Genomic DNA, 27,968 nt, shown 5'->3' on the forward strand with positions numbered 1-27,968 from the left:
AAAAAAAAAAAAAAAAAGAGCTGTGGGAAGTCATTGGCAGCATTTCTGTGCCGGGGACTGAACTCGAGACCTTTGCCTTGAGCTACGTCTTCAGCCATTTTTCTATTTTTAAATTTTGAGACAGGGTCTCTCTAAGCGACTAAGATGCCCACTAAGATTACTTAATAATTTAGCATAGCATGTATCTCCTTAAGAACACGGTTCCCTGTAACCTGTGTTCCATTATTACCAAGGGAAATTAACTGCACTAGTCAACAAATTTTTCATATTCAAATTTCCATAATGGTTGAAAAATGTCATGTGTGTGTAATGTCATGTGTCATGTATACGTGTATTTGTGTATGTGTGTAATGTATATGTCATGTGTCATGTATACGTGTATTTGTGTATGTATGTAATTGTATATATAAGTAAGACGAATGTGTGTATAAGTTAAAGTCAGAACCCCATCAAGATTCAGGCATTGTGTTTGGTTAAGTCTTTGTGCTCTATGTCCCTGCCTCCATCCCTTTGTCACAGCTTTGTTATGTTGAAGAGTCGCTTTTGTCTTGAGAAATGTCTCCCACATCATGGATTTGTTGAATTGCTTGTGGGTGGAGACTGCTTCCCTCTGTCCTCCGTATTTCCAGTAAAATGGAAAAGCACAGGTCAGTGTCTTGATGAGTTGACTTCCAGGACACAGGTGGCGAACCCTTTCGAGCTTTCCATGATAACGAACCGCCCACTGTGGCACGCATGCCATGGGCTCGCCCCCATGGGGGCGCTGTACACTGTATTTGCAGTATAGCAGGCAGCACGTGAGGTAGGATGTGCCACTGTCCACTATGGCAAGTTTGGTCCCCTGACCAAGGGGTGACTGCTGTGGGTCTCCCTTGCAAAGGGCATTTTAACCTCTGAATGAGCAGCGGTGGTATGATGCTTTGACACACGGTAACTGTCCGGCTGCCCAGCAAACTCTCAGCTGGCCTTTTTAGGGTTGGCTGGTGTCCATCGCCGAGGTGTTTTTGCAGGCGGTGACACGCTTATTAGGTGTGCATCCTTGAGAGCTCACTCGTGTGGGGGGAAGGATGGGTGGGAGGCGGCAAGAGAAAAAGTGCGGCCTCAACAGTTGGGTGAGACGGTGGGGCTTTCACTGTGGCAGGCAGTGGCTTTGGGACACGGTTTGGAGAGGTCACCAGAGGCTGGCTGTAAACTACGTGGGGAGGAGATGCTTTTGTGGGCTTTTGGCACCAACAAATGGTGATGTGAGAGGGGCCTGGGAAGGGGGGCCCCAGCCTTCCTTGGGGCATGTTGCCTGAGGTATCTGGGGCCTCTAAGAGCGGCCAGGACCCATGACAAGTAAGTGGAGATATGTCAGAATAGAGCTGGCATTTACTGTCATGGGATGGGGCAAAGGGCAGTGTGGAGGCCCGGAAGCTGAGGGTGGAGGGGAGCTTCGCAGAGGAGGGCAGCCTGCTGCCCACTTCCAGGCTGACTTGTGACTGGGCCTGGTGGAGCAGGACCTGGAGTTAAAGACTTCGTAGCAGCATTGTAGACGTGCGAGGTGGCAGTGGGATTCAGGGAGTGTTATTAAGACAGTGGAGACTCCCGTGTGTTCAAACATTTCCAGGGCATGGCTAGTGTGTATGGAGAGAAGGCACAGCGGAGAGGAGTCGCTGTTGGTATGAATCTGCCTCGAAGGTGGATAAGCTAAGATCAGAGCTGGGGCGGGGGGTGGGGGAGTAGAGGTTCCATCCTAGTACTTTGATTTAAATCTGTTGGATATAAACAATCAGTTTTGGCCTGCGATTCTATGTAGCTTTGCATTCCTTTTCATTTTATTCCAGTAGGAATTTCTCATGAGCAGTGGCAGGTGCTTGTACAGTACTGTACCTGGGTGTAACTTAAAGATGAGCTGCCTAGGCCGCATTTAATGAAATGCTAGGTTTATCTGGCATGAGATGTGAAAGAATCTGTTTTTTTTTTTTTCCCTTTCTCAGCAATGTCTGGGAGAATAGAAGTTCTCCTCTTCACAATAAGCCCTGAAACAGAAAAATAAGCCTGTTTCCAGTGCAGTGTTTCCAGACTTAAAATGAAACAAGCTGGAGAAACAGTCCTCTGGCTTTTGTTTATGTATTCCTAGGTTCATGATTAAAAAATTAGTTTTGCTCCCATGGTTAAAACAAGCACAATCTATTCCAGCAAAGTAGGATAGGAGAAGGAAATTGTTTCCTAGATACAGCCCCTGCTGGCTGGGAGAGCTTCGGTTTCCACTGCTGTGGAGACCAGGAAACACGGCTCCAGGAAAGAACACTGGGAAGCTCAGTCCTGTGCAGACCTGGGCATCCCGGCTGTTTATGTGGACCATGGCGATGCATTACTTGAAGTTCCTGTTACCTCTGGTCCGCAGCTGTGGGTCTTGCTTGTACAGTACTGTACCTGGGGAGAAGCCGGGTGAAGCAATGTGTTCCTTGTCCTTTCTGCGTCTGCCACGAAAGAGTCACTGCTCACAAGCTCTCACAATCAGGCCCGTGTGTTAGCATTTTTTAGGGCCTTATGATAATTGTCCCGGTGAAATAATTTCCCTTGGAAAACTTTGTAATAGTTTTCACTGTCTAAATGGTTTCCTGAAGGCTGGGCAGTGGTGAGATGTTATCCTTAACATCAATGAATATTTATTAAAAGTCTCCGGGTGTACCATTAAGGACATGCTTTGCTTTGTAAATTCAAACTGTAACTTCCTCCAACTTACAAATGGCACCAGAGTTATTCTGGAATAGTAGCAGCTACCCTTTATGTCCAGTTACAACTACTTTATGAGAGTCCTATGCACATCATCTCGTGCAATTCTACTCAAGAACCTTATGCCATCAGTTCTGTATTTTCTTACAAGGGAGGAAACTGAGGCTTAGAGAATTAAATTAAGTTGCCTGAGGCAATATATTTAGTGAGCCACAAGCCAAGATTCGCTCAAGGCCAGCCTGAGCTGCATAGTGAGACTCTGTCTCAAAAAAAAAAAGATTCATGTAGAGATGCGCTGAGTTTTATCAGTGGTCCTTCACCTTGTTTGCACTGCTGGTGAGTCTGCGGGCAGAGGAGCCCATCAGTGGTGGGGCTATGGACTTGTACCACCACTGTGGAAGCAGCATGGAGCGTCCTCAAAGTCCAAAACTAGAAATTCCATTCAACCCAGCCATTCCGCTTCTAGGAATCTAGAAGGTGTCCAGGTAACATGAGTTACAGACATCATGATACAGCTGTATGTGCATACCCATGTTTATGGTGTGCAGTTCATGATAGCTAAGCTCTGAAAACTGCCTAGATGCCCATCAACAGATAAACTGATAAAGAAAAAATGTATATATTATCAAGGGGATCAGAAGAATTAGGAGGGTAGGAAGAGGAGGGAAAACACCAAGAAATCAAGATCTGTTGCATACACAAATATATAGCAATTCCCTAATTCATAGATATTATGTATTATAAACACACATTAATAATAGCATTCTGCTAATCTGAAAGCAAAAATATGGTACCTTGTTTTAATATTTATTGCTTTATTACTAAAGAGACTTTTTAATTTTTTAGTTTCTGTTAGCAATCTCTGTCTCTTTGTGATCCTAGAACATAAAATAGGGTATGAGCTGGGTGTGGTGGCACATGCTATAATCCCAGCACTTGGGAGGATGCCTGTGAGTTTAAAGCCAGCCTGGGCTACACAGTGAGACTCTGTTTCAAAAAACCAAGAAACAAACAAACAAAAAAAACCCAGAGGCCTTCCCCAATACTTACTGTATGAAAGTAGTCAAAGTGATACATGGGACTTTTATAGCTTCTATAATTATTAGTTTGTTTATGCTTTAGGAATGATTACTTTTATTCTAAATAAGCTTATTGTAATTTTAAAGAAGAATTATCATTGTGTGCCTAATAACCATAATAATTTTTGACAGAATTGTCACAATTTTTATTTGATAGTTATTCTTTTCTGTTTTGTGTTTCCAAGCTACTGCAATAAAATGTACTTCTAACTGTAATTTCAGTGTTAAATGTCAGTAAAATAGTCACAAATGATTAATATAATAGCCTAATGTTTACAAATGTCCTTGAATAGCCTTCTTAAAGAGAATGGGCCCTTTTTAAAACAAAACTGTGATTCTTTCATAAAGGAACTAGTAGAATGTAACAGAGGAAATATAAAATCTGCCTCTTTAGTGTGGTAATGGATCCACACATCTATTTCATATTAGCTCTGGGACTGTGTAACCTCAGTTTCCTGATATCTTTGTCACATGCTTTTCTATCCAGCAATGTCCAATCTTGGTTAATTACATAATGTTGGCATTGGGATAAAAGTACAGATTGAGAGTATATATAATCAGATATCCAAAATGTTACAGAATTTACAATTGTTTTGAGCACTAACATGACCCTTAAAAAGTTTCATATTTTGGAATAATTAGGATTTTGGAGTTTACCGAAAGGCTATGTGAGTGTGATCACCGTGTAGGAGTGTGTTGATCTCCGTGTGTCTGTCCTTCCATAGCCTACTGGAGTATACTGCTGATAACTGCAGATGCTAAATAGTTGTTGGTTTGACAATTCTTAGCAACTTGTTAGGAGACCACCTCTAGAATTTGGGAAATAACCTGTGAGGTAGGATGGGTCAGGACAGCTAAAGAGGTAGAAGATTAAATGGTATAGGAAACTCCTTTATCTGTTTATCTGACACAGATTCTTTCAAGTGTTATTTAATATGTTCTTACTTCTAGGAAGCTTGTGTGTATGTTACAGCCAGAAGTTTGACCCTTGGGAACAAGTCACATATTCAGTGTTTTATTTGCATGAAGGTACTTTTCATTATGTTTTACATAATATCCTTTTCCCAATCTGTAGTAGAAAATAAAACATTTTAGAAATCTTTTTACTTTGCAGTTTTTTTATCTATAGATCTGTATCTGCATAATTCATGTTTCCTGAAGAAATTAACTAATGGTAGGAATTAAGTTAGCTAAACATGACTATGTACCGTGGGCTTTTATTCTGGCCTATATCTTTTTCTGGGCCTGTGATGTATTTGTCTAGAATGTGTTTGTTTGCCTTTTCGTTAGTACTAATTGGGAAATATTTATAACTTTAATGCAGACCATTACAAAAGGTTTTAGTGGAAAGTTTTCACAATCCAGACCTAAACAGGATCCTAAAATATGTTTATTCCATTTCACACATCTGTGGCCCAAAATACTGACCTGGCAACAAGCTGTTCCTATAATTGGTCACAGGGTGCCTTTTAATAGTTTTAGCGTGAAATGTACTAAGGAGTATTTATTTATTTATGTATTGAGACAGTGTCTCACTGTGTGGTTCAGACTGGACTCTAGGCTGGCCTCAAATTCAGTGATTCTCCTGCCTCAGCCTCCCGAGTGCAGGAGTATTTATTTAATTTGTTTATTTTCTCAGCATTAATATCTGTTTATTGTAGTATGAGTGTGCTTAAAATTTTTAAAGATTGATTTTTTCCCCCAGTATTTATAACATTTTATGCTGAGCCTCACAGTGTTCATTATTGTGCAGGAGGACCTCATAGTAGCTTGGTGTTAAGGATCAGGATAGAAGCGCTTAAAAAGTTAATAATAGGGAACCTCAAAGTAATGTCAGAACCAGATGTGTATGTGTGCTTAAGTCATGTAAGATTTTGTGGAAAGTTTTCATACATTTTTCTAATGATTAATGTAATGATTAAAACCAGTGAATAAAACTTTTCTGGAGATTGTTAGATAAATAGAGAGCACAATCCAGGGTGCTGAGAGAAGTCTAATCTCCTTCCTAACTAAAAGTGGGAGTGGGATTCGACGACCTCTGGGGTAGGGGTGGTGCTTGGTGACCGCGCGTGTGTGGCTGTGAGTCGTGTGATGGCCTTCATCTCCTAGACCATCAAGAAGGTTCCCTTGGATCCTTCGCTCCCCCAAACCCACCTCTTGTGGTCTAAGGTTACGAATGAGCCCACACAGCTACCAGACAGCGACTGCACACAGGCGGGCCACCGCCATGCTGACTTTCAGAGAACGAGGCCCACACGAACTCTGGAAGCCGAGACACTGTGTCAGCGTAGGTCACTGAAAGTCACGAGTGTGACGTGGAGATCCTGGCTCGGGAACAGGTCCAGCTCTGTGATTTATAACACGCTTGCTCTGACTTCCTGTTCTCTCTCTGCAGGATACAGAAAGACCTTCACTGCTGCTCCTGGGAGCGGCAGCTCACATACGACAAAGGACATCACCTTCCTCAACCTCGGTGGGTGTGAGGAGAAGCCGCCTGCTCTGACTCTCCTCGCAGTGAGGTGGTGCCCCAGTGCCCGCTGTCTCCCTTTCTTCTCTGTGCACCCCATTTTCTCACACCTCTGTGAAGGCAACCGACCCTTGTGAGGCCCAGTGGAGGGAGAAGGTTTTCACCTCTCCTGCTCCACTCCGTTAGCTTGTGGGCTAGGATGCATCTTCCCTCTGCACAGAAGCTAGGCTGTGAGCATTCTTACCTTCTGGGTAACAGTCCATACGAAGCCATTTATTAGTGTAAAAATGATGACTGTGTAAGGTGTTCCCTATCAGCTTGTGAGGACAAAAAACATCAAGTTGGACTTTGATCCTAGAGGGACCGGGGCCTTTGGGAAAGCGTCCATCTCTTCCTGCTAATCATGAAGAGCTTGTGAGTCCCATGAATGACTATGGACCCGCTTGAGAGTTGTTCTCACCGAGTAAATGTGGCGATGGGAAGGCAGGTGTTGGGCTTGAGTGCAAGAGGAGATGGTACTGAAGACAGTAAGCAAGGGGCTTATCGCCGCGAGGGTGTGGGGCATAGAGTTTAATACAAAAACTAAGTAATGGACCTGTTACTTGCTCACCCGAGGGTCGGGGCACAATGTTTACAGAACGTTTCAGCTTAGAGCCTGATTCTTGACGTCCTTCCCCAGCCCCGCTCCTCGGGCTGCCTCCTGTCGTGCTGCAGGTTTAGGAAAGTATGAGGTCAGGGAACCGAGATGTGTGGGACCCCAGATCCTAAGTGAGCACAGAGATTTTTCTGTTGAACGGAACTATTCGAGGAGGTCAGTGTTTCATGTTGCCAGATGTGGCCAGTTTGAACGTGATTTGGAACCTGGGGGAAATGGGCGTGCAGAGGCCTGGCCTATTGCTTCCTGAGATAAGGGGGAGGAGGAGAGTTCCTTGGGTCTGGGACTTGGTTTTTATCAGCAGTCCATCTCCACAGTGATGTGGGAAACTTTCCACTACAAAAACTTGACATTTTATGAGGGCAAAGGTACCTTCCTCTGCGTTCCCCTGGGAACGACTTGGAAAGCGGGGCAGGATTTCATCTTGGTCTGGAGAGTGGGAGGGACAGAAATAGGAGAGCTGGCTCACACGTGTCGTCTTGCCTCCTGAGCCTCGTTTTACTTTATAGGCCCAGCACTGTGCCCAAGATTTAAACTGGTCTAGAGGGAATTTCTAGGACAGCACTATTACTTTGGGGGGGATGTATGTTTTGCCATTAATTGCTTGTATTGTTACCTTGTTAAAGGGAACTTATACTGATTGAAATATTAGAGAATAGAATTTAACATTTTTTCCACAAATTCCAAGGCATATAGAGAAGAGATATGCTTATAAATAAAAGTAAAATAACAGTTCTACAAGCTAAATATTTTAGTGGTGTTACCTTGATCCTTATGACAGTTCTGCTTGGTGATGATATCCCCACTTTACAGTCGAAGAAACCGAGGCATAGACAGGGTGGGGTGTGTGCATGGGCGTCTTCCAGTCTGGTTGTTTTTTACTGTTGTTCTTACTGATTACCACAAACTCAGAGCTTTCAACAATGCGTTCTGTCACAGCTCTGGAGGCCAGAAGTCTGTAACGAGTGTCAAGCTGAAATCAAAATATGGGTAGGACGGTTTCCTCTGGAGACCTAGGGAAGAGGTTGCCCCTTACCTGCCCTTCCATCTCGGGGCTGGTTTTGCTTGGCTCAGGCCGCAGCATTGCGCGGCTTTGGCCGCCATACCTGCTCCCCTCTGGAGCCCTCCTACAGGGTTTTCTGTGGTTCTTTTGGGTCCCCTGGATGATCCAGGTACTCTCCCCAGCTCAAGGCCCTGGTCACACCTGCAAGGTCCCTTTCATCACATAGCTTAACAGGCCCTGGGGATTAGCACATGAGTCCTAACTTTTTGTTTTCCTTTGTCTGTATTTTTGGGGTACTGGGGATTGAACCCAGGGCCTTTACCCTGGGCTACATCTCCAGCCCTTGTTATTTCCAGACAGGGTCTTGCAAAGTTGCCCACGGCTAAGCTAGAATTTGCGGTCCTCCTGCCTCAGCATCCCAGAGTGCAGGATTGTAGCCAAGTGCCACCACCCCCAGCTTCGCCTGTGAACACTTGTAGGGGCCGTTGCTTAGCTTTACCGTGATTTATATCATATTGATTGGACAAGTCTTTCTTCATGTAAGACTGCCCTGCCCATTGAGGGACTGCAAGTCCCTGGAGCCTGTTCAACAGGTTCAATAGGAGTCCCTCACCTGTCACAGTGATGTGCCAATCTGGACCCTCACGTATTCCCAAATGCCCTTGTCCCGATGAGATAGGACAACCCTAATTAACCGGGTAAATGGTCGAGGTTGGGGTCATCCTGAGATCATTTAGTCAGACCCTTTCCTCTGTGCTCCACTAGATCATTCCTTGTGCTTTTCTGTTAAAGTTGCCATGATAATTAGATGATTACAGTCATTTGTGTGAAGCATTTTACCATCACTTTAGTTCCAGTGGACTGAAAAGACGCCTAAGCCAGTTAGTTAAAACATTATATCCCCTTTCTTTCCCCGCCCACAGAATCCCTTTTCTGTCAGTGATTAGCGTGTTTTTGCTTCTTGGAGGAATCTAGCTAGTTCACTTAAAATCCAAGTATTTCTTCCCTATGAAATTCAGTACTAATGTGTGAAATTTTATGGTTTTCTGAGAACCTAAAAAATTACTGGCCAGGGCTACCTCTACCCTCCAATTGTCAAGAAACCTATTTTTATACCAGCTCTTAATCTGGGTACAAATTTTGTTGGTCCCCAAATCTCTAATGTAGGGAATTGAAGGTATGGCTTCTAAGTAGCTAGCTCCACAAGGAAATAAATTAGTCCTTCACAAAATGTCAGCGTACCTGTGGATATTGTCTTGATGAAGATCAATTTAAAAGTTCTTTAAACAAAAAGGTAATGGCTATGAGGAGTAGCTAAATATGAGAAACTAGACGTTAGAATTTCCCCAAACTGGAATAAACCTTGAAGAAAATTCCCATGATATGTTATTCCTACCCTGTCAGATTAAGAAATCATCCATGTTGTTGGGTATTTTTATTGTAATTTCCTCTCAGAGACCATTTAGGTTCACACAATTGACTTAGAAACAGAACTACAAGTATAACCTGTGAGAACTGTGGCTAAATGTCAGAAGAAAATTAGCCACCAATAAAAACAAATGAATGCTGGCTACCAAGATGAAGCATACTGGTATCACACAGCTAGTTATCGAACTGATAAAAGTGCTTGTGTCTTGAGTGATCTGAGGAAGAGCAAAGATGGTGTGTAGCCCTGGGTTTTATCTGAACCTGTCTGGCTTTTATCGCATGTGAGTGACTTAACTCTTTCTCTTCTGCAGACTATTATGTGGCTGTTTACTTACCTGGTTATTTCTTTCATTTACTGAACATTCAGCATCCAGACTTAATCTGCCACAGCCTGTTTCTGACAGGTAAGGATGAAGATTTTCTGTCATGGTTAAGTTATTTGCATTTGTTTGACTTTAGTACCTATGTTTGGTCTAGAGCGGGGAAGAGTTCTTTATTTGCTGATCTTTTTTTGTTTTTTGTCTTTTGCCAGGAAACAACCAAATGACTGACGTGCTACCTCAGGGTCCTTTGCAGTCACTGTCGGAGTCCCTAGTACTGGATAGTACCTCTGGGAAGCTCTACAGAGCGGTCCTCGACTCACCCCGCCTGCTGCAGTTCCTGCGGGCCACCCGGCTGGACTGTGAGCGGATGGCTGCGTTGCACTGCCTGCTGGCCTGTGGCCGGCAGCCGCAGCCTCTGGAGGCCCAGGTGAGGAATCAGCTTGCATCCAGACCTCGGCACATGGGCGGCACCCAGTGGATTTATTCCTTGCTCGAATGATCAAAAGTTATTTCTATTTGGTACCAATTAGGTGAGGATTATGGCCTCTATGTTTTGAACGTATTTTTCTTCCAAGCTTCTTTGCTCTGCGCTTTTTCCGGACCTCAGACTGTGACGTGAGTGTAGTGCTCACCCCTCCATCCACGGTTTTCGTTGCTCCAATTTCAGTTACCCCACATTGACTGTGGCCCAAAAACACTAAATGTAAAATCCCAGGAATAATTCATAAGTGTTAAGTTGCACACCATTCCAAGTAATGTGATCAAATCCCTGGACCCTCCTCCATCCTGAATCATCCCTTTGTCTAGCATAGCTGTGCTACATACGCTGCCTGCCCATACTCACTTAGGAGCTGTCTTGGGTACCAGGTTGACTTTGTAGTCTCATAGCACTTGTGTGTTCATGTACCCTTACTTTACTTAATGGCCTCCAAGCTCAAGAAGGGCTACGCTGGCAATTCACAGAAACCCTCAAGTGTTTCCTTTCATGAGAGAGTGAAAATTCCTGATGTAAGGAGGAAATAAAGACTTGCATGCGCATGTTGCTAAGTTGCTATCTGTGATTCGAGGTGTCCTGGGGCATCTTGGTGTCCCAGGTGGACACCAGGTGTCCCAGGTGTCTTGGAAGACAAGGAGGCCACTGTCCTCTTCCAGGATGTGAATAAAATTTAGTGCATCAATAATGTCCCAAGAAAGTGCTTGGTAGATAAAGAGCTTCTTAAATAATTTACCTTCTCTCCTGTTCTGTAGTTGGTGTAAATATGCTATCAAAAGGACCAAAATCTTGTGGCAAATATTTATTACATTTTAATAAAAGTAGTTTATATTTGTAGTGTACATTATACTTTATGAAGCATTTTTCACATATTCCATGTCAATTAATTTTGACAGCCATCTGTGAAATCAGAAAAATCCTTTTATCAGACTTAGTTGGAACCAGTGGTTGGCTGATTAATTGATAAAAGATGAAATATTTTATTTTAACCTAAACAATATACATTTATTTTCCCATCTTTTGATGTAGGATAATATCCTTTTTTATGTGAGTCTTTTAATTGGAGTTCAAAGGCAGTTTTCTTGTAGAAACCACTGGTAATGTGTTATCTCTGACTTCGTGTTACTTTCTGAAAATCTTTAACCCTAAGGAGATCAATTAGTTAAGACCTTTCCAAAGAATTTTTGTATATCAGGCATTTTTCTTAATCAGGCATTTTAAAACCCAACCTGTTACTAGTTTTTTAGTATTTTAGAGATGTTTTTTCTTAGTGAGGTTTTTGTTGCTGTGAGCATATAACTGAGAAAAACAACTTAAAGGAGGAAAGATTTACATTGGCTCACAGTTGCAGAGGTGTCAGTCCATTGCCTGCCAGCTTCAAGGTAGAAACATCATGGTGGAAAGGTATGGCGGAAGAAAGCTGCTAACCTCACTCAGCTGAGAAGTGGAGAAAGGGAAAGGGCCAGAGAAAAGATGTACCCTTCTAAGGGTGCTTCCCCCAACTGGGCTTCACTCTTAAAGCCCATTCAACTTATGAACCCATCGTGGATTAAGCCATTGATGAGGTTAGTGCCCTCATTATCCAATTGCCTTCCCAAAGCCCCAAATGAACACATGAGATTTAAGGGGGACCTTTTAGATCTAAACTGTAACATGTGCCTTGGAGTCTTCCCAAACTGTTCAATTTTCACTGGCTCAAAAACATTCTTTTTGCATCTATATTTCACTTGTCTATAATAAATTCTGTGAAATTGCCTACAAGTGAACATGAGTAAAAGTGGCATAAATAGGTTGAAGAAAACAGCATGTGGTAGGAGCAGAAATGTGAGAGTGCACTGTATCTGGGCAGGCGTACCTGTCGCTCAAATTGCAGGTGGGAAACAAGAGCCTTTTCTACCCTTTTCCAGTGGGCGGGGGTAGTCACAGGCATGATGAGAGTTGGTATAAGTGGGATTATCCATCCCCGAAGAGGGTAAGTGCTCTGACAGTGTTCACACTGGTGACCGAGTTAGAGTTCAAGCTCAGGTTGCTGCCACTAATCCTTGTGGTTTTGTTGTGATCTATCTGCTCCTGTGTCCACATCGGTCCCTGCTGGTACTTTGTATAACACGGTCCATTCTAGAAAAAATATCTGTTGTATTGGAAGAGTTTTGTTTGGATTCCATTCAAGGGCATTTATTAAAATGGCATGTAATAAGGATCTTATTTATAATACTGTTTCATCCACCTGCAACTACCTTATGCATCTTGTGTGCGTAGGCAATTCCAAAATAGATATAGAATTTTAAATATGAGTTAATGGTATGTACTTTGGAGGCAGGGTGGAGTGCAGGTTTAAATGCTAACGGTTCTGTTGTCTTGGTAAAGATTATCCAGTGGATTTCTGAGAACGTCTCTACCTGCCATTCATTTGACCTCATTCAGGAATTCATGATTGGTGAGTGTTGCAGCTGCATCCTCGACCCTTTTGCTTGAGGGAAAGCAAGACTGCCAAAACGCTGCTAGCAAGCACTTTGTTTAAAAAAAGCCTATCGCAGTCAGTAGCTAATTAAATTTCACTCTCTTGTGGTTTTGTGAGAAACTGTGGCTTTCAGAGACTGATGAGAAATAAGATAGGATTTTGATTTTATAAACCTAATGTGATTTTTTTCCCATTAAAATGTAGCTTTCCTAGCCTAGTTTTAGGTTGGCTGGCTTCAACACCACTGGAAAATGATTAGTATCATTTGATGGATATAATACCAATTGAAAAAAATTTGAAATGATTCATATTATAAAAAGCAGAACCTAAACATTTCAGTCAGTAGATAAAATCATACTGATTAGCAATTTGTGGGTGAAGAATAAAGCAATGAAAACTTTTGTTGGTTTGCTTGATTTGGTTGAATTATACTGTCAGTTTCTTTTATTCTTATTAAATCGTGTCTCTTTTTACTCTTTCAAAAATCTATCCAGCTTCTTCATATTGGAGCGTGTATCCAGAGACAAGTAACGTGGACACGCTTCTGCAATATTCGTCGGTGCTCACGTGGGATAGAGTAAGTTCACACTTTGTACTCTGCACACAATGAAAACCAATTCTCAGTGGTGGGACAAGTAACCCAGGCTGTAATTTCACTTCTGTTTTGACTGATAAGGAACTGAGCTGGAGTTTTCTAGAAAAAATTGAGCATCCCTCATCTGAAAATCTGAAATGTTCTAAACTCTGAAACTTTTTGAGCACCAACGTGATGCCCCATGTGGAGAATTCCATACCTGACCTCATCACTCCAGATTCAAGAGCAAAGAGACAGGGCTTTAGCTCAGCTTTTTCTAATTTAAGAGAAAGGTGCACTACAAATAGTGTATAAAATCACCTTCAGGCTATGTCTGTAAGGTCTACCTGAAATAAATGAATGTTATATTTAGATTTAGGTCCCATCCCTAAGATATCTCACCACATACGTCCAAATATTCTAAAGTCTGAAAAGTAAATCCCGAATCTGAAATACTTTCTGGAGATCCTGAACCAGTCATGTGTCCCTGCTACTGGCAGAAGTACTGTTGTACAGCAGAGGACTGAAGGAGAAGTACAGGAGTTTGTTCCTCTTTTTCCTGCCAGGCAGAATTAAAGCTCTTCTCTGGGATTTTTATAAAATGAGATTTTAATTTTTTACTTTTGTATTGACTAGATTGAATTGAAGTATTTATTGGTTTTATACAAATAAGAAAAAGCTGAACCTGTGCAGTCATACCTAGTAGATTAGGAAATTCATGACCCCTTTTCTCAGCCTCATAAAGAAAATGTGTAATAAGAACTTCAAAATTGATAAATTCGCTCCATCTCCCCTTTTCTTCCCGTCCCTCTGGACGCCGTCCCCTTAATTAGGAAGCGCTGAGCTAAAACACTGTTCCTTTGCTCTTGAACGTGGTGTGGTAAACTGAGCTTCTCTGGACCAGCAAGTGGAAAGAAACCACAAAGCTTGTGCCTGAAAATGGTTCTGCCTCTTCTTTCCTATTGGACATTGGAACCACACGCTTAGTCTTGAGGCAGAAGTTGTATCAAAAAGGTATTCAGAACAAGAAACTTACTTTGGGTAACGCAGGCATAGGAAACTACGTAGTAGTGTAAATTGTGACTCTGTTTTGCATTTAGACCATGCCTACACACAATCCTTTAAAAAGACCTATCAAGTGTGTTTGATTAATTTCTCCATTGTTGGTATGTGTGAGGGTGGTGTTCCCCGCGTCCCCTTCCTGCTGGGCTCTTCCTTCCTGCCATAGTTACTGTGGTAAGTCACTGTAGAGGAGAGACCTGAGCTCGTCCCTTCTTGAGGCACCCACATTTTTCTTTAAGAGCACATTGTGAATACACATGCAGACTCTGCGGTTCTGTGGCAGGAAGTCTGTAGGTTACACCACTCTGGGGTCAGGAAATGTGCATCTCAGCTCCCTCCCTGACACCCACTGCCTTACTGTCTTGCGTTCAAAGTGTCCGGGGGACAGGGCCGGGACCACTGTTCCCAGGGGCAGGGCAGTGATGGAGCGTGCGGTAAGTGGATGTTGAATGAGGGCACTGTCCCCCTGGGCAGGGCTTCCCTTCTGCCTTTCTGAAGCTCTGTGGGGATACAGGAGCCATTGTGAACACACACACAGCAACATCAGGAAGTCCCACAAGAACAATGTAAAGAAACCCACATTTATAACCTCCATCTACCAGGCATATTTTGGGGTTTACCATGTTGCTTTAAAACTTGTTGTGGTTGGAATAGGTTCCCTGAAAGACCTCTTGAATTCTGAAGTTCTGTGACTTTATGCTTGTCTTTAGAAATGATATAAATCATTTACTTTTCCCTGTTCTAACCCACAGGCCCTCTTAGTGCTACCACTTGATTTAAAAACGTCTCACAGTGGAAAAATATTCAGTGCACACTTCCAAATGGGAATCAATTCATCTGGATTTTAAAAAAATTTCTAAAAAATATGGTACTCTCATGCCTAGACGATCTTGAACTGTGCTTTGGAAACAATGACAGCTATTTTAAAGTGCCACTCATATCTGTTTTAAAAGTAGCTCCCCAACCTCCACCTGCGGTGCTGTTTGCAGTGTCCCCTGCCTGATGGGAGGAGTCGCAGGTTCTCACACAGGCTTTCTGCTGTCCTACAGAAAACTCAGTTGCTCAAATGTTCTGAAGATGTTGTTTCTCTATTGTTGTGAGCCTGCCCCCCATACTTTATGTCAGCCAAAACCAGGTCATTTAAACGCTAAATGAATCCCAGTTTCTAGTGTTAGATAGCACTTCCTCAGTTATTTTTCATATAGTATTTGCTTTTTGGGGAGGGAGGTCTGAATTGACCAGATGAAAAGCTAATTATATAGTTGGCATGGAGGCACAGTTTCCGAAATAACAGGGCGTAGAGGGCAGCATGGGATGTGGGGCCTTTGAAATTTCTGTGTGATTGCTCACCGGTGAGTGCAGCGCTGTCCTCTGGAACTCCCTTCGGGGGGGCTGTGGTACTAGGGCTGCAGAAACATCACGGGGAGCTCTCGCCTGAAACCATGCTGGATGACTGGGTGAGAAGTTTCCACTCAAATGCAGAGCAACCCTCCTAGCTCTGGTTCCTTCTCGTGAAGCATGGGCTGACTACAAAAACGCACGTAAGTGAAGCAGAGAGAGACAGGAGTACAGATAATGGGATGCCTCCCTTTCCGTGATCGCACTTGATGGTACAAATAGAATTCGCCTCCTTTGGTCTTAAAGGAAGATGTGTAAAAAAGACAGTGTTTGCTCCCGATGTTGCCATCATAATCTCTTCTGTTCCTCTGCAGACCCTGTCAACTATTATTTAAAGAACATGGCCCTTCCCGAGCCTGTGTTCACTATTTATATACCCGTTTATTTAAAGGAGAGGTCAGCAACTGGAAGCTGTCTTCAGCTCCTGTATACATAGACATCGCTTCCTGAAGGCCTGAGCGTGTGGTGGTTGATAGGCTGAGCAGTTGTGTGTTTTGCTTTTCCCTCCACAGGAAATTCCTGGAATAACCCTGGTGACAGAGGAGATCCCTTTGCCTCTGATGAAGGTAAATGGCTTACAGTGAGAGAGGCAGGCGCAGCCCTGCGTGACCGAACCTCTGCTGCCCCCCGTGGTGCCTACAGGGACTGCAGGCTGCTGCTCGTGGGCGCGGCGAAGGGCAGGCCGGCTCTCTGCAGAGCCCTCCCTTCGGGGTTGGGCGGTCACTGGGTCTGGTGTCACAGCAGCTCTTAGGAATGCTCTTTGAAGATAGGAGAAAATTACAGGGCTCCATTAAAGCCGGGTACGACTAATACTTGTCACCGTGCCTCAAACCAGTGGTGCGGGAGTTCTTGTGAATTAGCTTTAGGTAGCCGGGGAGCTGTTTTAACTTCATCTGTAGTCACCCCCTCAAAACGGCAAACACAGAGTCTCCAACCTTAAAACCATTAAGGCCCCGGAGCGGGGTCCTCTCCTTTCCGGCTGGTTCTGAGAGCAGCCTTCCCATCTCTCTGGAGCGGCCGGGGCTGGCGGGCTGTGTGGTCTCAGGGACGTCTGCGCACCTCCTTCCTGCCCGCCGAGCTGGGGCTATTAGTGTCTTCCTGCAGTCTGCGGTTTTGGAGTAGGAATAGTTTCGGAGCACAATGGAGAGGGTGGGGCGAGTAGAACAGCGCGGGCAGGGAGTTACAGACGTGGAGGAAGTTTCAGCACAGTTTCCCTGAAGCTTCTCTGTTCTATTGTTCTTGGCATGCCTCGCACGGTGATGAGAGCTGTTGCGGGCTGGGAGACCTCAGCTCCCGCAGCGGGCAGCTCCGGGGGCTGCTGCCTTTGATTTGCATCTGACACTTTTGGTTCCATGCAGGGCAGTGGGCGGGGAGGGCAGGTGTCTGAGGTCACAGTGATGCCCTGGAGACACCAGAGGGCCGGCTTAGTGGCTCTAGGTTTGTCTGGAGTTGTCCCTTAAGGATACACTGACCAGCTCCGTCTAGGCCAAAGTGTAGGACCACTGGGAAGCCCTACTAAGGTAGGGAGATGCGGGAGGAAAAGAGGTTTTATTCATAGTTAAAAGGCGTGCCAGTGTACTGCACCCTCTCGCTTCATGGCGTGAGTCTTACCCACTAGTTCTAGCAAATCCACACCGCGTTTAATGGACAAACAACGAACACTTGAAGAGAGAGATAAAAGCACAAAAGCGCCTCACACAGCTCTACAATTTCTAATGCATTGATTGTTTTCCCTTTTTGCCTTTTGGTCTTTGCCACACAAGCGCACATTTTACCTAGCAGTACTGACGTGGAGGAAGACTTTCGATATCGGAGACTTTCGATAAATATTACAAATTATAACGTTCCGTAAACATTTTCATGTTACCGTATAAATATGATTTCTAACGACCCTGTAGGGGTTCCTATCCCAATTCATTTGGCGAATCTGTTTCTGGATATTTAGTTTATCACTAGATATCATTTATGTTTTTGCCATCAAAAATGTTTCAGCTAATATGCTTACACATGCAGTTTTCCTAAGGTTAAATGCCAGGAAAATCACTAGGTGAAAGACGGCGACAATTTTTTATAGCCTTTCTTTTTGCCAGATTGATAAAATTGTGGTCATTTAGACCATTGTAAGGATTTGTGAATTTACCCACTTGACTATAACTTCATCAACATTGTGTATCTTACCTAAAATTTAGGTGTAAATAAGTGATGGATGGTCCTCTTACATTTGTCCTTCACTGGCTTATTCTAGGAATGCCATATGGCTTTGCTGAGGAATAAAGTCACTTAATTTTGCACTGTGTGTGTGTGTGTGTGTGTGTGTGTTGCCTTCTGCTTTTCCTCCCTTCACGTCGCCTTTCTCTCTCCTTGCTTTTTGGCCTGTCCTGGAATTTTCTTCAGCACTGGCTGTACGGAGGCTGCTTCCCATTAGCATTCCCATCCGTGTTTGGGGCCCTTTTGTGGCCTCACGTGTCTCCTGCGCTTACAGTTCCCTCAGACTAGACTCAAGCACAGTAGCTCTTCCTGAGAGAGGCCCTCCGAGATAGGGTCCACTGGGCTGGCAGAGGTGTGCTGCTGGCACCGGCCTTGGCCACAGGACAGGGTGGTCTCACTCCGGTGTGACGAACCCCCCCAGCCCATCCAGCAGTTTAGCGTGAGAGAGGGTGTTCAGTGCCTTCTCATCCGCAGGACACAGGCTCTGAGCAGGGCCCTTCGTTTCCTGGTCTCTGCCTACACAACACCACTCTACACACGACTGCCTTTGACCCACTTCCTCTTCCCCAGGTCCCAGCTGAATGCCATTGTGAGGGACCGGAACCCAGCCTCTGCCCCTCCTTGCCCTCTGCCCACGTTGTGCGACCGCTCCTGCCAGGAACTGGCTCCGGATCCCCACGGCTGCACCATGTCACCTGGAGAGTGGGTGCTGGCTGCTGGGCTCTGCTCGAGTCCATGGACCTGGCTGAATCTGACCGCAGTCCTTAAGGAGCCCAGAGGGAAGGGCAACTGCGTTAGCACTTCCCGCTCGCTCTTTTGGCAATAACTTTAGTGTGAGTGTGAGGTAGAGCATGTCACAGGTGTTGTATTGGTATGGCCTGAATCTTCATGCTCCCCCAAATTTGTACATTAAAGCCCTAACCCCCAAGATGATGGTTCTAGGGGGTGGTGAGTTGGGAGGTGATTAATTCACAAGGGCAGGGACCTCATGATTGGGATTAGTGCCCTTATAAAAGAGCCCCACGCTTGTCCCTTCTGTCATGTGGTAGTATGGTGACAAGGGGCTGACTAGGGTTGCTCCTCTCAGGGACTGTGAGACACAAACACCTGTCATTTGTAAGTCACAGCGTACGGTATTTTGTTGTCACTGCCAGGAGGCATCAAGCCATCTGTGAATGTGTCGGGGTGGCCTAGACCAGTCGAATTAGAAGATTGTCACCTCAAAGACAGGACTTTCTCTCTTTATAAATTGTTCTTAAAATAATTTTAAAATATTGAAACAAGGCCCATGCTACAAATGAACTACCATCAGGAGTGGCTTTCTTAGGAACCATTTTATCCCTGCAAACTATTATTTGCTCTAGGGAAGTGGCAACTTTCATGAAAAGTTAAAAATTGTCCTTGATTTTATAGTGAGAACAGGAGCCATTAAAATTAGTTATTCACAGGAAGTGTTAGAGATTTCACAAAAGGAAACAGTGACTTACTCAAGTACGAAAGAATAAGCATGCTGCAAGTGGAGAAATGGGGTAGTTTTTAACCAAAGTATTTTTTCAAACCAGGTATCTTTAGTACACTTCATCACTTGTTTAGAGATGACCAGAACCTGCCCCAGAGACTGGCGAGGACAGAAGGGCTTAATGCCCCAGATGTGGGGAGCTGCAGGGAGGATCTGATCTGTGTTAGGGGTCTATTATGTGCTGTTTCTCTTGAGCCGTGTTTAAAAACTTTTTATTAGGCTGAACATGAGGATGATTACTTAAGGGGAAGTCTGAGAGACCCTTTATTTTCCTTAACCCTCCCCAATAAACGTAGGTACTGTCACTTAAATAAGAGATCTGTTAGCAATGCAAAGTATCGGTACAAGCATAATGCAATAGCTTACAGTGTTTAATTACGGTGGTTGCAGTGATGTGGCACTGTTGGAAATGTCGATTGGTTATCTGAGAAATGATTGATTTTTTTCCCCCCAAAGTTTAGCTTGCACCTATTTTTGGGACAATGAGTTTATAACGAGCTCCATGAACAGTGGAAGCCATAATTTTATGGTGTTGCAAAGAAACATTCATTAGGAACAGAGCCTGGGGCCCTATGCCTTCCGTAGAGCTGGGCTGCTGTGCATGTACTTCCTCGCTCTTACACCCAGAATCAAGGAATCCTGCTTTGTTCCTCTTGGACCAGCCCTGAGCCTGTGCCACTCAGCTTCACGGTTCTGGTGAGAGGCATGCTCAGTTTTTAAGGTTCTTGGGGCACAGGTGCAGAGAAAGCCCGCTGTGGGAGTAGATTAGACAAGCTTGGTCAGCCTCAGGTTGCGCTGGGCCCTGGGTAGCTAGGAACACGGCCCCATGAGATCACTAGCTTTAGTGTTACTATGTGACTTGTGGCGATTTTCTCACCCCTTCAGTGCAGACTTCGAGGGGACAAGCGGACAAGGGGACAAGAGACTGGTGTCAAGGGCGCAGGGCGGTGCATCCACGCCTCCTGCACCCACCCACCACTGTGGGATAGAGAGGCACCCTGTGCACCAGAGGTTACACCCTCGTGTGACTTGCTGAGGAAAACAGCGATTACAGAGTCGGACTGCAGCCTACTTACCTGTGTGCGCCTGTGAGGGCAGGCGTTTAGTGTTACCAAGCAGACGTGTCAGATTTTTCAACTAATTATTAAACTTGGAATGGTGCTATTTTGTAAAATACGGTAAATAGTTTGTTCCTTATACACACTAAGTACATTGTTGCTTTTGGATGTGGCCCAAAACAACGCCTCTTCATTCAGCTTGACTCCAGCAGCTAGAGGTTGGACATCCATGCTATAGAGCCATATTTAGTGACTGTAATTTTAAAGTCCAGGCTGTTAAAAAATGGCTAATGGAACCTCCAGCTGGGCGAGAAGGTGGGAATTTTCCTGCTAGATAGTGGGAAAGATGGAGATCCACTAGTGCTCGGACCTCCACTCTGCAGCGCGAGGCTCAGGAATGCAGCTGTCTGTGAGAGATGCTCTATCTGTGTCTTAGTTTAGCTCCCCGCCTTCTTCCCACACTGTCTGTCTCTCTGACTCTCTCTTTCTGGTACTGGGGAATAAAATCAAGGTCTTTGCACTCAACTACATCCTCAGAACTTTAAAAAAAATTTTAAAAAATATTTTTGAGATACGCTTTCACTAAGTTGCTAGAGGGCTGGGCTCGAACTTGCATTCCTCCTGCCTCAGTCTCCCAGGGTGCTGGGATTACAGGCATGCACCACCGCACCCAGCAATAGACCTTTTCTGTTTTTTTTCAGTATCTGCTAGAGTTAGTGGGTTCTGGTGTTTCCTGAGGCTGTAAATAAAAGCAGATATGAAGCTGGGCTCTGGGGAGGAGCCAAATTAGATGGATGCGTTAGCTCTGCTGGCTGAGTCCTGGCATCCAGAATGAAAAGCTCTCAGCCGCCCTCCTCCCCTCTGAAGCTGCTGATTACTCAGCAGAAGCGGGACCAATGCCAGACGGCCTTTAGAAATGAAAGGCAGATGTTTATTCCTGGCAGTAATTTGCAGACAAGCCAGTGCCACAGGGCTCCGGGTTCTGCTTTTTGTTTGTGGATCGGTTTCCAGTCCAAGTCATGAGTGGGAAACGGTCCTTTCATGGCGCCCATAGGTTCCTTTTTCACAGAGCTTGTGATGGGCTGCATTTGGTTGCTGTTTCAGTCATCCCGAGAGGCAAAGTGAGATTACTGCTGGAGAAGAGACTTGGATGATCTTTCTTTCTTGAGAAAAAGCTAATGTGCCCTTTTGTGGAGGAAAACGCTCCTGGTCCATTGCCTGAGGATCGGATTGTCCTAATACCGGTCTCCCAGGAGGAACTAAGCTCGGAGATCTCTTCCCTCTAAAGTGCGCTTTGTCAAGTGCTTGGTGATGTGCTCCGTGGGCTGCTGGCCTCACTCTGTGTTGTCACTGCTCTTTTTTTTTTGGTTTTCCTCAGGTACCGGGAACCGAACTCATAACCTTGCACTTGCCAGGCAGGCGCTGTGCCGCTGAGCTAAATCCCCAGCCCCTGTTGTCACTGCTCTTGATGGAGACAGCACTCCATGCGGCCCTGCTGGCCCAGGGCCAGCTGACCCACGGTGGGATCTCTTGCTCTCTCAGGGTTCCCTGAGCAGAGGTGAGGTGCTGCACCTGGGCTGGTAGGATGGGCTCGTCCACCACCCTGCTTCATTCTAGGCCCCAGTATCTAGAATTTTATGCGGAAGCTACTTTAACTTTCTAGGTTGAGCGTGCTGGTGTGGGCTTGGGATCTCTCAGAGCTGGGCCCAAGCCTTCCCTTTACCCGCATCGCCTGTTTCTAAACACAATTGCGAGCCTTCAGGGAGCCTGCTCTTTACGATCCTGCAGAGTTTGGCTTAAGCAGGAGGGAGACCGTAGTTACTTGGACTTGTTCAGGCAGCATTTTCAGCCCTGGCTGAACACAAGGATCAGCTGAGGAAACTGTAAAACTCCTGGGGCTTGGGCCACACTGCAAACCAGTTAAATCCCAGGCAGTGGCCTCGGGTCTTTGAACAGGGCATCTGAGCCTGTGATCACACGCAGGTGGCTGCAGGGACTCAGCGGTGCTGGTGGACCGCTCTGTTCTTGCTAATGCTTTGCCTTTGATCTGAACCCAGAATCCACATCCCGGTCTCTCAGGCTTTGCTTGCACTCTGAGCCTGCCTGGAACACCCCTCTTCTTAGCCGTCACTTGCTCAAATCCACGTCCATCCCCTGGACTCCCAGGCCTCCAAGCAGACTTTTCAATTTACAGTGTTGTTTAAATTTCCATAACTTAACATTTCCACCCCTTACTTAGTTGATACTGGATAGTGGAGTCTACATGCATTGCTTTTTCTCTGTCCACTCTTAGTTTCTGGAAGATGCTGTAAGTATTTTCACAGGCCGGTGACCTCCCTGAAAGACCTGTTAGTTCATATGAAAATGTTTCAGGGGCTCTGGATAGCTATTTCTTACTTAAATGTAAGTTTGAATTTTTGCTTTCTTTTAAATTCTGAACCTCCTTCTTCCAACCCAGGGCTTTTGAACTGTATTAGACAACAACGTCCTTTGAACATGATTCCCTCCCTGACGGGTTCATATGATGACACCTCCATGTCCCAGCAGCCAGCAGGCCCCGCTCTCTGAGGCCTGTCCCTGGACTCTTGGCAGTCTGGTTTCTGTCTTTATTGTCTGCTGACAAAGGTTGTAAGGAGAGGAATTCTTTAAATGGAGGAACAGAGCGGGAGGTGGCAGGTAGTCTGGGAGGGACATTCCTTAGGAAGTGTAGTGTGAGTGGGGTCCTCTGCTCTCAGGACAGCGATTGGCCAGAGGGGATGAGGCCAGACAACAGGTAGGCGGCACCTGAGCTTCTTGCTTCCCACGTACTGGCCTGGGGCAGGGGCGAGGCACCAGTAAGGCACAGTGAGTAGCCTACTGGCCACTAGATGTCACCACGACGCCGCCTACAGTAGTTCGCGGCTTGGGCCCTCTGCAGAGCCAGATGCGGGGGCAGCGGGAAAGCTGGGTGATTCCCAGGGAGGGGTGTGATCAGGCCAGGTGTGGGCAGAGTTTCTCCTGTGCACTTCTTTCCATGCAAGGAAGAAACACAGGGTGGTAGAGGTGCATTCGTTATAAATAATAGTAATAATGTTTAAAAAGTGAGCCGGGGGAAGAGGGCAGCCAGGCCGCCTCCGGTGTTCCCATTGCCCCTGGAAACCACATGTCCTTACTTTCAGAGATTCCACGGTTGCCCAGTGTGGCCCCTGCTATGTTGATTAAAGTCATTCCTGTCCCCAGGAGAAGGGCTGTTGGCTGCGTGGGCATTTCAGGCTTCTAAAACAACAAGTTTTAGAATATTATCATTTAACTCAGTTTACTGATACCTTGAAAGCCGGTTCAAGCCACCTGTGATTTCTTTTTCCAATAAAAATTTGGGTAACACTCTGTTATTTAACATTAGAGCCCTTTTCTTGAATGAGGTGTGTAAATATATGAACTGTATGGGTATGTTTTAGTGTACAATACTGGCCTCACTCATCACAGGGAGTTTGTACCTGTGTGTGATGTATCTTGATTCTCTTCTTCCCCATTCTCCTCTTCAAACCCTCTTCCCCTCCTTATTTACAAAGCTTTGTTTCCATTTTCTCCTTCTTATCTCATTTTTTTCTTTTCCCTTCTTTCCTTTTCCCCTTCCTAGTTTCCCTTCCCATTTGGACATTTTCTTCCTATTTCACAATACCTGTTACACATTTTGGTCCTCATTTACACTTTCAGTTTCTCACTCTAGAGAAACAATGCAGTATTGACACACATGTGTCTGATTTATTTCACTTAAGAGCATGGTCTCAAGGTGCATCCACTTAGCTAGAAATGTCCAGTGAGGTCTATTTTAAGTTCTCTCATTTTCTTTCAATCCAGCCAAGCCCATCTCCGCGATAGGCAGTCGGTCCCTTTTTTATGACCACATAGGATATAAGTCAGGTCTCTCATAAATCCATCTTCCTTGGTTGGAAAACCTCTATGTAAGTATATCCTTCAACATTAACTATATTAGCACTGCAGTTCATTGTTAAGAATGAGTCAGATGGGTGCAGCTGATTCTGTTTGGGAGTACGTGAGAGGTGAATATGAAGTTTACTCATTTCATCCTCTTTTTGATGCGTATGGTTTGAAAAGTGCCTTGGAAGTAAATAAGCTTAGCAGGAAAGTGAGCCCGCTCTACCTTTATAAGTGTTCTTGCGCTGAACACAGCATTTTCGACACCACCTAAGTGAGGAGAATGTGTCCCCAGGGAGGAAGTGGCTTGGTGTGTTTTGTAAAGGCCTCCCTGGGAAGTCCTGTTGGCCTTGGGCGGTGAGCAGGGGGTGGAAAGGGGGCGGAAATGAAGAACAAAGGGCAGACTTTTGCTGTTTAAAAGGGTGACTGGACTGTCACCCTCTGAGGGAAGTATTCACTCAAACACTGCCGCCCCCCCGGAGCGATGGCCGTGGGGCTCCCGGGGTCCTCGCTGGGTAGTGTGAGCCGTGGGCCTGCTGCTCTAACTGCTGATGGTTTTCTCCCTACAGGTCCACAGCTTTAAGGGCTACTGGGAAAAACTGAACTCCAACCTCGAGTACGCCAAGTATGCCAAGCGGCCCTCGCACTACAGCAACAGTGTGGTCTGGAGGGAGTGGCACAACCTGACCGCCGAGGAGGTGCGTGGGTCAGGAGGTCACGGGGCTGCGGAGGCCCACTGGGCCAGGTCACCCCGGCTCTGACTGCCCGTGCTGCCCAGTCGCCGAGCTTCCCAGTGCTACATTATCTGTTGTCACTATTCCTGTCCCGGGAGCCTGCAGGGGTGCTATGAGGACCCGGAGTTCAGAGAGGTCAGGGACACAGGGAAATCAGAGTGGAAGTGTGATTACGCTCCCCATCTCAGATATGTTCTGGGTCTCCTGTGTCCTCAAACATAGATGTTTTTTAAAAAAAATCTATATGTTCCCAAATAAGGGGTTGCTGGAGGTTAGGAGGAGGAGGAGGCGGGTGCGACTGACATAAAGGGGTGGCCTGGGATCTGTGCAGGGCTGCAGGAGTCTTGGCTGTCATACATTGTGGGACATGAAGCTACACATGTGAAAAAATGACACAGCAACACACACACACACACACACACACTGCACCAATGTCAACTTTCTGATTTGATTCTTTACTCCAACCCTGTAAAGACGTGGCCGAGGTTGGGTGGGTGGCTGTGGGGTCTCTCTGTAGATTACTGTAGATTGCAGGGTGGTGTTGTATGTAGTCAACTCAAAACTTGAGTCTGTTTCATCTTTCTGAAGCTCTTAGCTATATTGCTTTGTATTCTTGGTATGAAAAAACCACCCATGAAACCTTTACTCCATTCCACACCCTGATGTGTTCTCACTCCTAGGAAACAGGGAAAAGAAGGTCCACAGTGTATGTGAGGAACATTCTCGATAACGCAGGCAAGTAAGTGAAGTGAAGGGTGCTTGCATCCGTGAGAGGGTTTTCTTTGACCCTGTTGCCTTTTTTTGTGTGTGGAAATTGCTTCCTTTTGCTGCATATTCTCAGCAAAATGGTGCTGTAGCTTGTGAGCATGGCTGCGTGACCCTATTTGGTACTGGGAGTTCCTAGGGGGAGAATCTCCTGGGTTAAGCCTTAGAGACTTGGGCCCTGGGGTGGAAGATTTATAGTGGATAAATAAGCACTTCTGAGAACAAGGACAGACAGTAGGTTGCTTAAAACAAAACAGTTAGTGGGCCAGCGAGCCTGCTTTTATTATGAAAGCGTATTTCAGGGTGGATGCGTCACCTTAGGTGCTACCAGTACAGGCCCCGCTCCAACCTCTGTTCTAGTTCCTGCCCTCATTATTTCTAGTAACTGAGGAGGCACTTGTTCTAAATTATCGCCGTTGGCACTGATGGGTTTTGAGATTTTATGATTTCCTAACGTGGCTTTGACTACATTAATTAAAGTTTTTGAGGTTTCCAGTAGCCCGGAACAGTTTCTGCAGTGATTTTATGTTTTTTTTTTTTTTTTTTTAAAGGAGGGCATCTTTGCATAGTGTTGTGGCTTTACTTTAAAAAAAAAAAAAATGCTGCTTGTGTGGATAACATTGCTGATTTCTTCCTAGGGTGATTTCTAACCTCAAAGTGCGGCACCCAGGTAAGAGAAGACCTGTTCCAAAGCCTCCTGCGTGTCACTGTTCTGTTTGCGGCACTGTTCTCCCTGCCGCTGCGGGTTGGCGCGGAAATCACTTCCGGGGCGGAATGAAGGCAGCGCCCTTTAACATTGCCTTGTTCTGGCGACCACAGCGCCGGTTCCACATCTGTCCGGCACCGGCGCCCTCGGGGACAGCTGCTCAGTGCTCAGGCCCTGGGAGCTGGCCTCTGGCTTCATGATTTGTCCTCTGTGCCTGCTGTGACTCACATGCCCTCTGGCTGTGCCCACAGGGTGCCCTTCGGCAGTTCCCTTGGCAGGGGCTGCTGCGCCCCAGCTGTCTGATCACACAGGCTGTTTGACCCCTGCATGCCTTTCATTCTGCCTAACACTTGGCTTGTACTGAGCTAGGTCCTCGGGGTGTGGAAGCGAGGAGCCCAGGAGCTGGGGAGAGGTGGGCTCCAGTCCAGAGCTGTTTCGTGCTGACAGTGTGCTCCTGGGCCAGTCAGCTGTGCCTCTGTGCCCTGTCCTTCCCAGGGCCAGCGTGGGGCAAAAGAGGGCGAATGGGGGCATGCAGGAGCAGCTGGCACAGGGTGCGTGGTGTGGGTGCCGGAAGTGGCTGCTGTATCCTTAGCCCATGAGGGAGAGAAGCTAACACATCGTTTCTAAACCAAGCAGCAGGCATCGCGTCACCTCCGGGCGCTGGGTACCAGGGGTGGAGCACAGTAGGGATGGCGGGGTTCGAGGTTGGAGGAGGCCTCCTGGGGTGGTGGTAGGTGGATTAATAAAGCCTTGACAAGCAGGGGACTGAGCCAGGGGTCACAGCAGGGGGAGCTGAGTCTGTCCAGGCACAGCCTGTTCCGAGGCGCTGTGGAGAGGAGCATTTTTATGCCTGACGAGGGTCAGCTTTTATTTCTGTGCAGTTTCTGTGCACATTTCTTCTGTATTTCTGTACCTGTGTCACGGGCTTGCACCTCTTAGGCGCATGTTGGAGACTGTAATGGAAACTGGTTTAGCTAGTGTGTGCGCAGCTCCCAACCTGTGACAGTGACCTTTTCCCTGGTTAGCAGGGACCCATGCCCAAGCCAGGGCTCCCCTTGCCTCGGGTGGGTCCAGTGTTCCACCTTGTGCTGCAGGGCTTGGCAGCCTGGCTCAAGAGGTTTGTGTCCACCTCTTGTCCCCTGCTCAGGACACTCCTCCTGCTTCCTGCCTGTCACTACCCAGTCTCTGTGCCCTAGGAAACTTCCACTGCTAGTGCAGTGCTGGTCATGATGCAGAAAGTGCCGTTTGGTTTAACTTTCCAGGTGCCTTTCCACCTCGACCTCACCACTGGTTCAGTCTGGTAACGTAGCCTGTTAGTATTACTCGCCCCAGGAACTGATTGCTCCCCTCAGATCAGGGACTCCCAAAGCCGAGGAACCATGGGCTTGGGAAGCAG

General features: G+C 45.9%; 1 protein-coding gene across 1 annotated transcript in view; it reads left to right on the forward strand.

Annotated features, from left to right (window-relative positions):
- Gsap (gamma-secretase activating protein) overlaps window positions 1-27,968 on the forward strand; it is a gene marked incomplete at its 5' end in the record, with an annotated part of 70,016 nt that overhangs the window by 23,033 nt on the left and 19,015 nt on the right. Inside the window, 10 exon segments of the mRNA XM_013510519.1 lie at window positions 4,752-4,829; window positions 6,196-6,273; window positions 9,665-9,757; window positions 9,886-10,103; window positions 12,537-12,606; window positions 13,125-13,207; window positions 16,177-16,230; window positions 24,937-25,065; window positions 25,782-25,840; window positions 26,505-26,536. Coding sequence (XP_013365973.1) covers window positions 4,752-4,829; window positions 6,196-6,273; window positions 9,665-9,757; window positions 9,886-10,103; window positions 12,537-12,606; window positions 13,125-13,207; window positions 16,177-16,230; window positions 24,937-25,065; window positions 25,782-25,840; window positions 26,505-26,536 — 894 coding nt within the window.

Source organism: Chinchilla lanigera, unplaced genomic scaffold (assembly GCF_000276665.1).
Source record: "Chinchilla lanigera isolate Chin_1 unplaced genomic scaffold, ChiLan1.0 scaffold00009, whole genome shotgun sequence".
NCBI classification, from domain to species: Eukaryota; Metazoa; Chordata; class Mammalia; order Rodentia; family Chinchillidae; genus Chinchilla; species Chinchilla lanigera.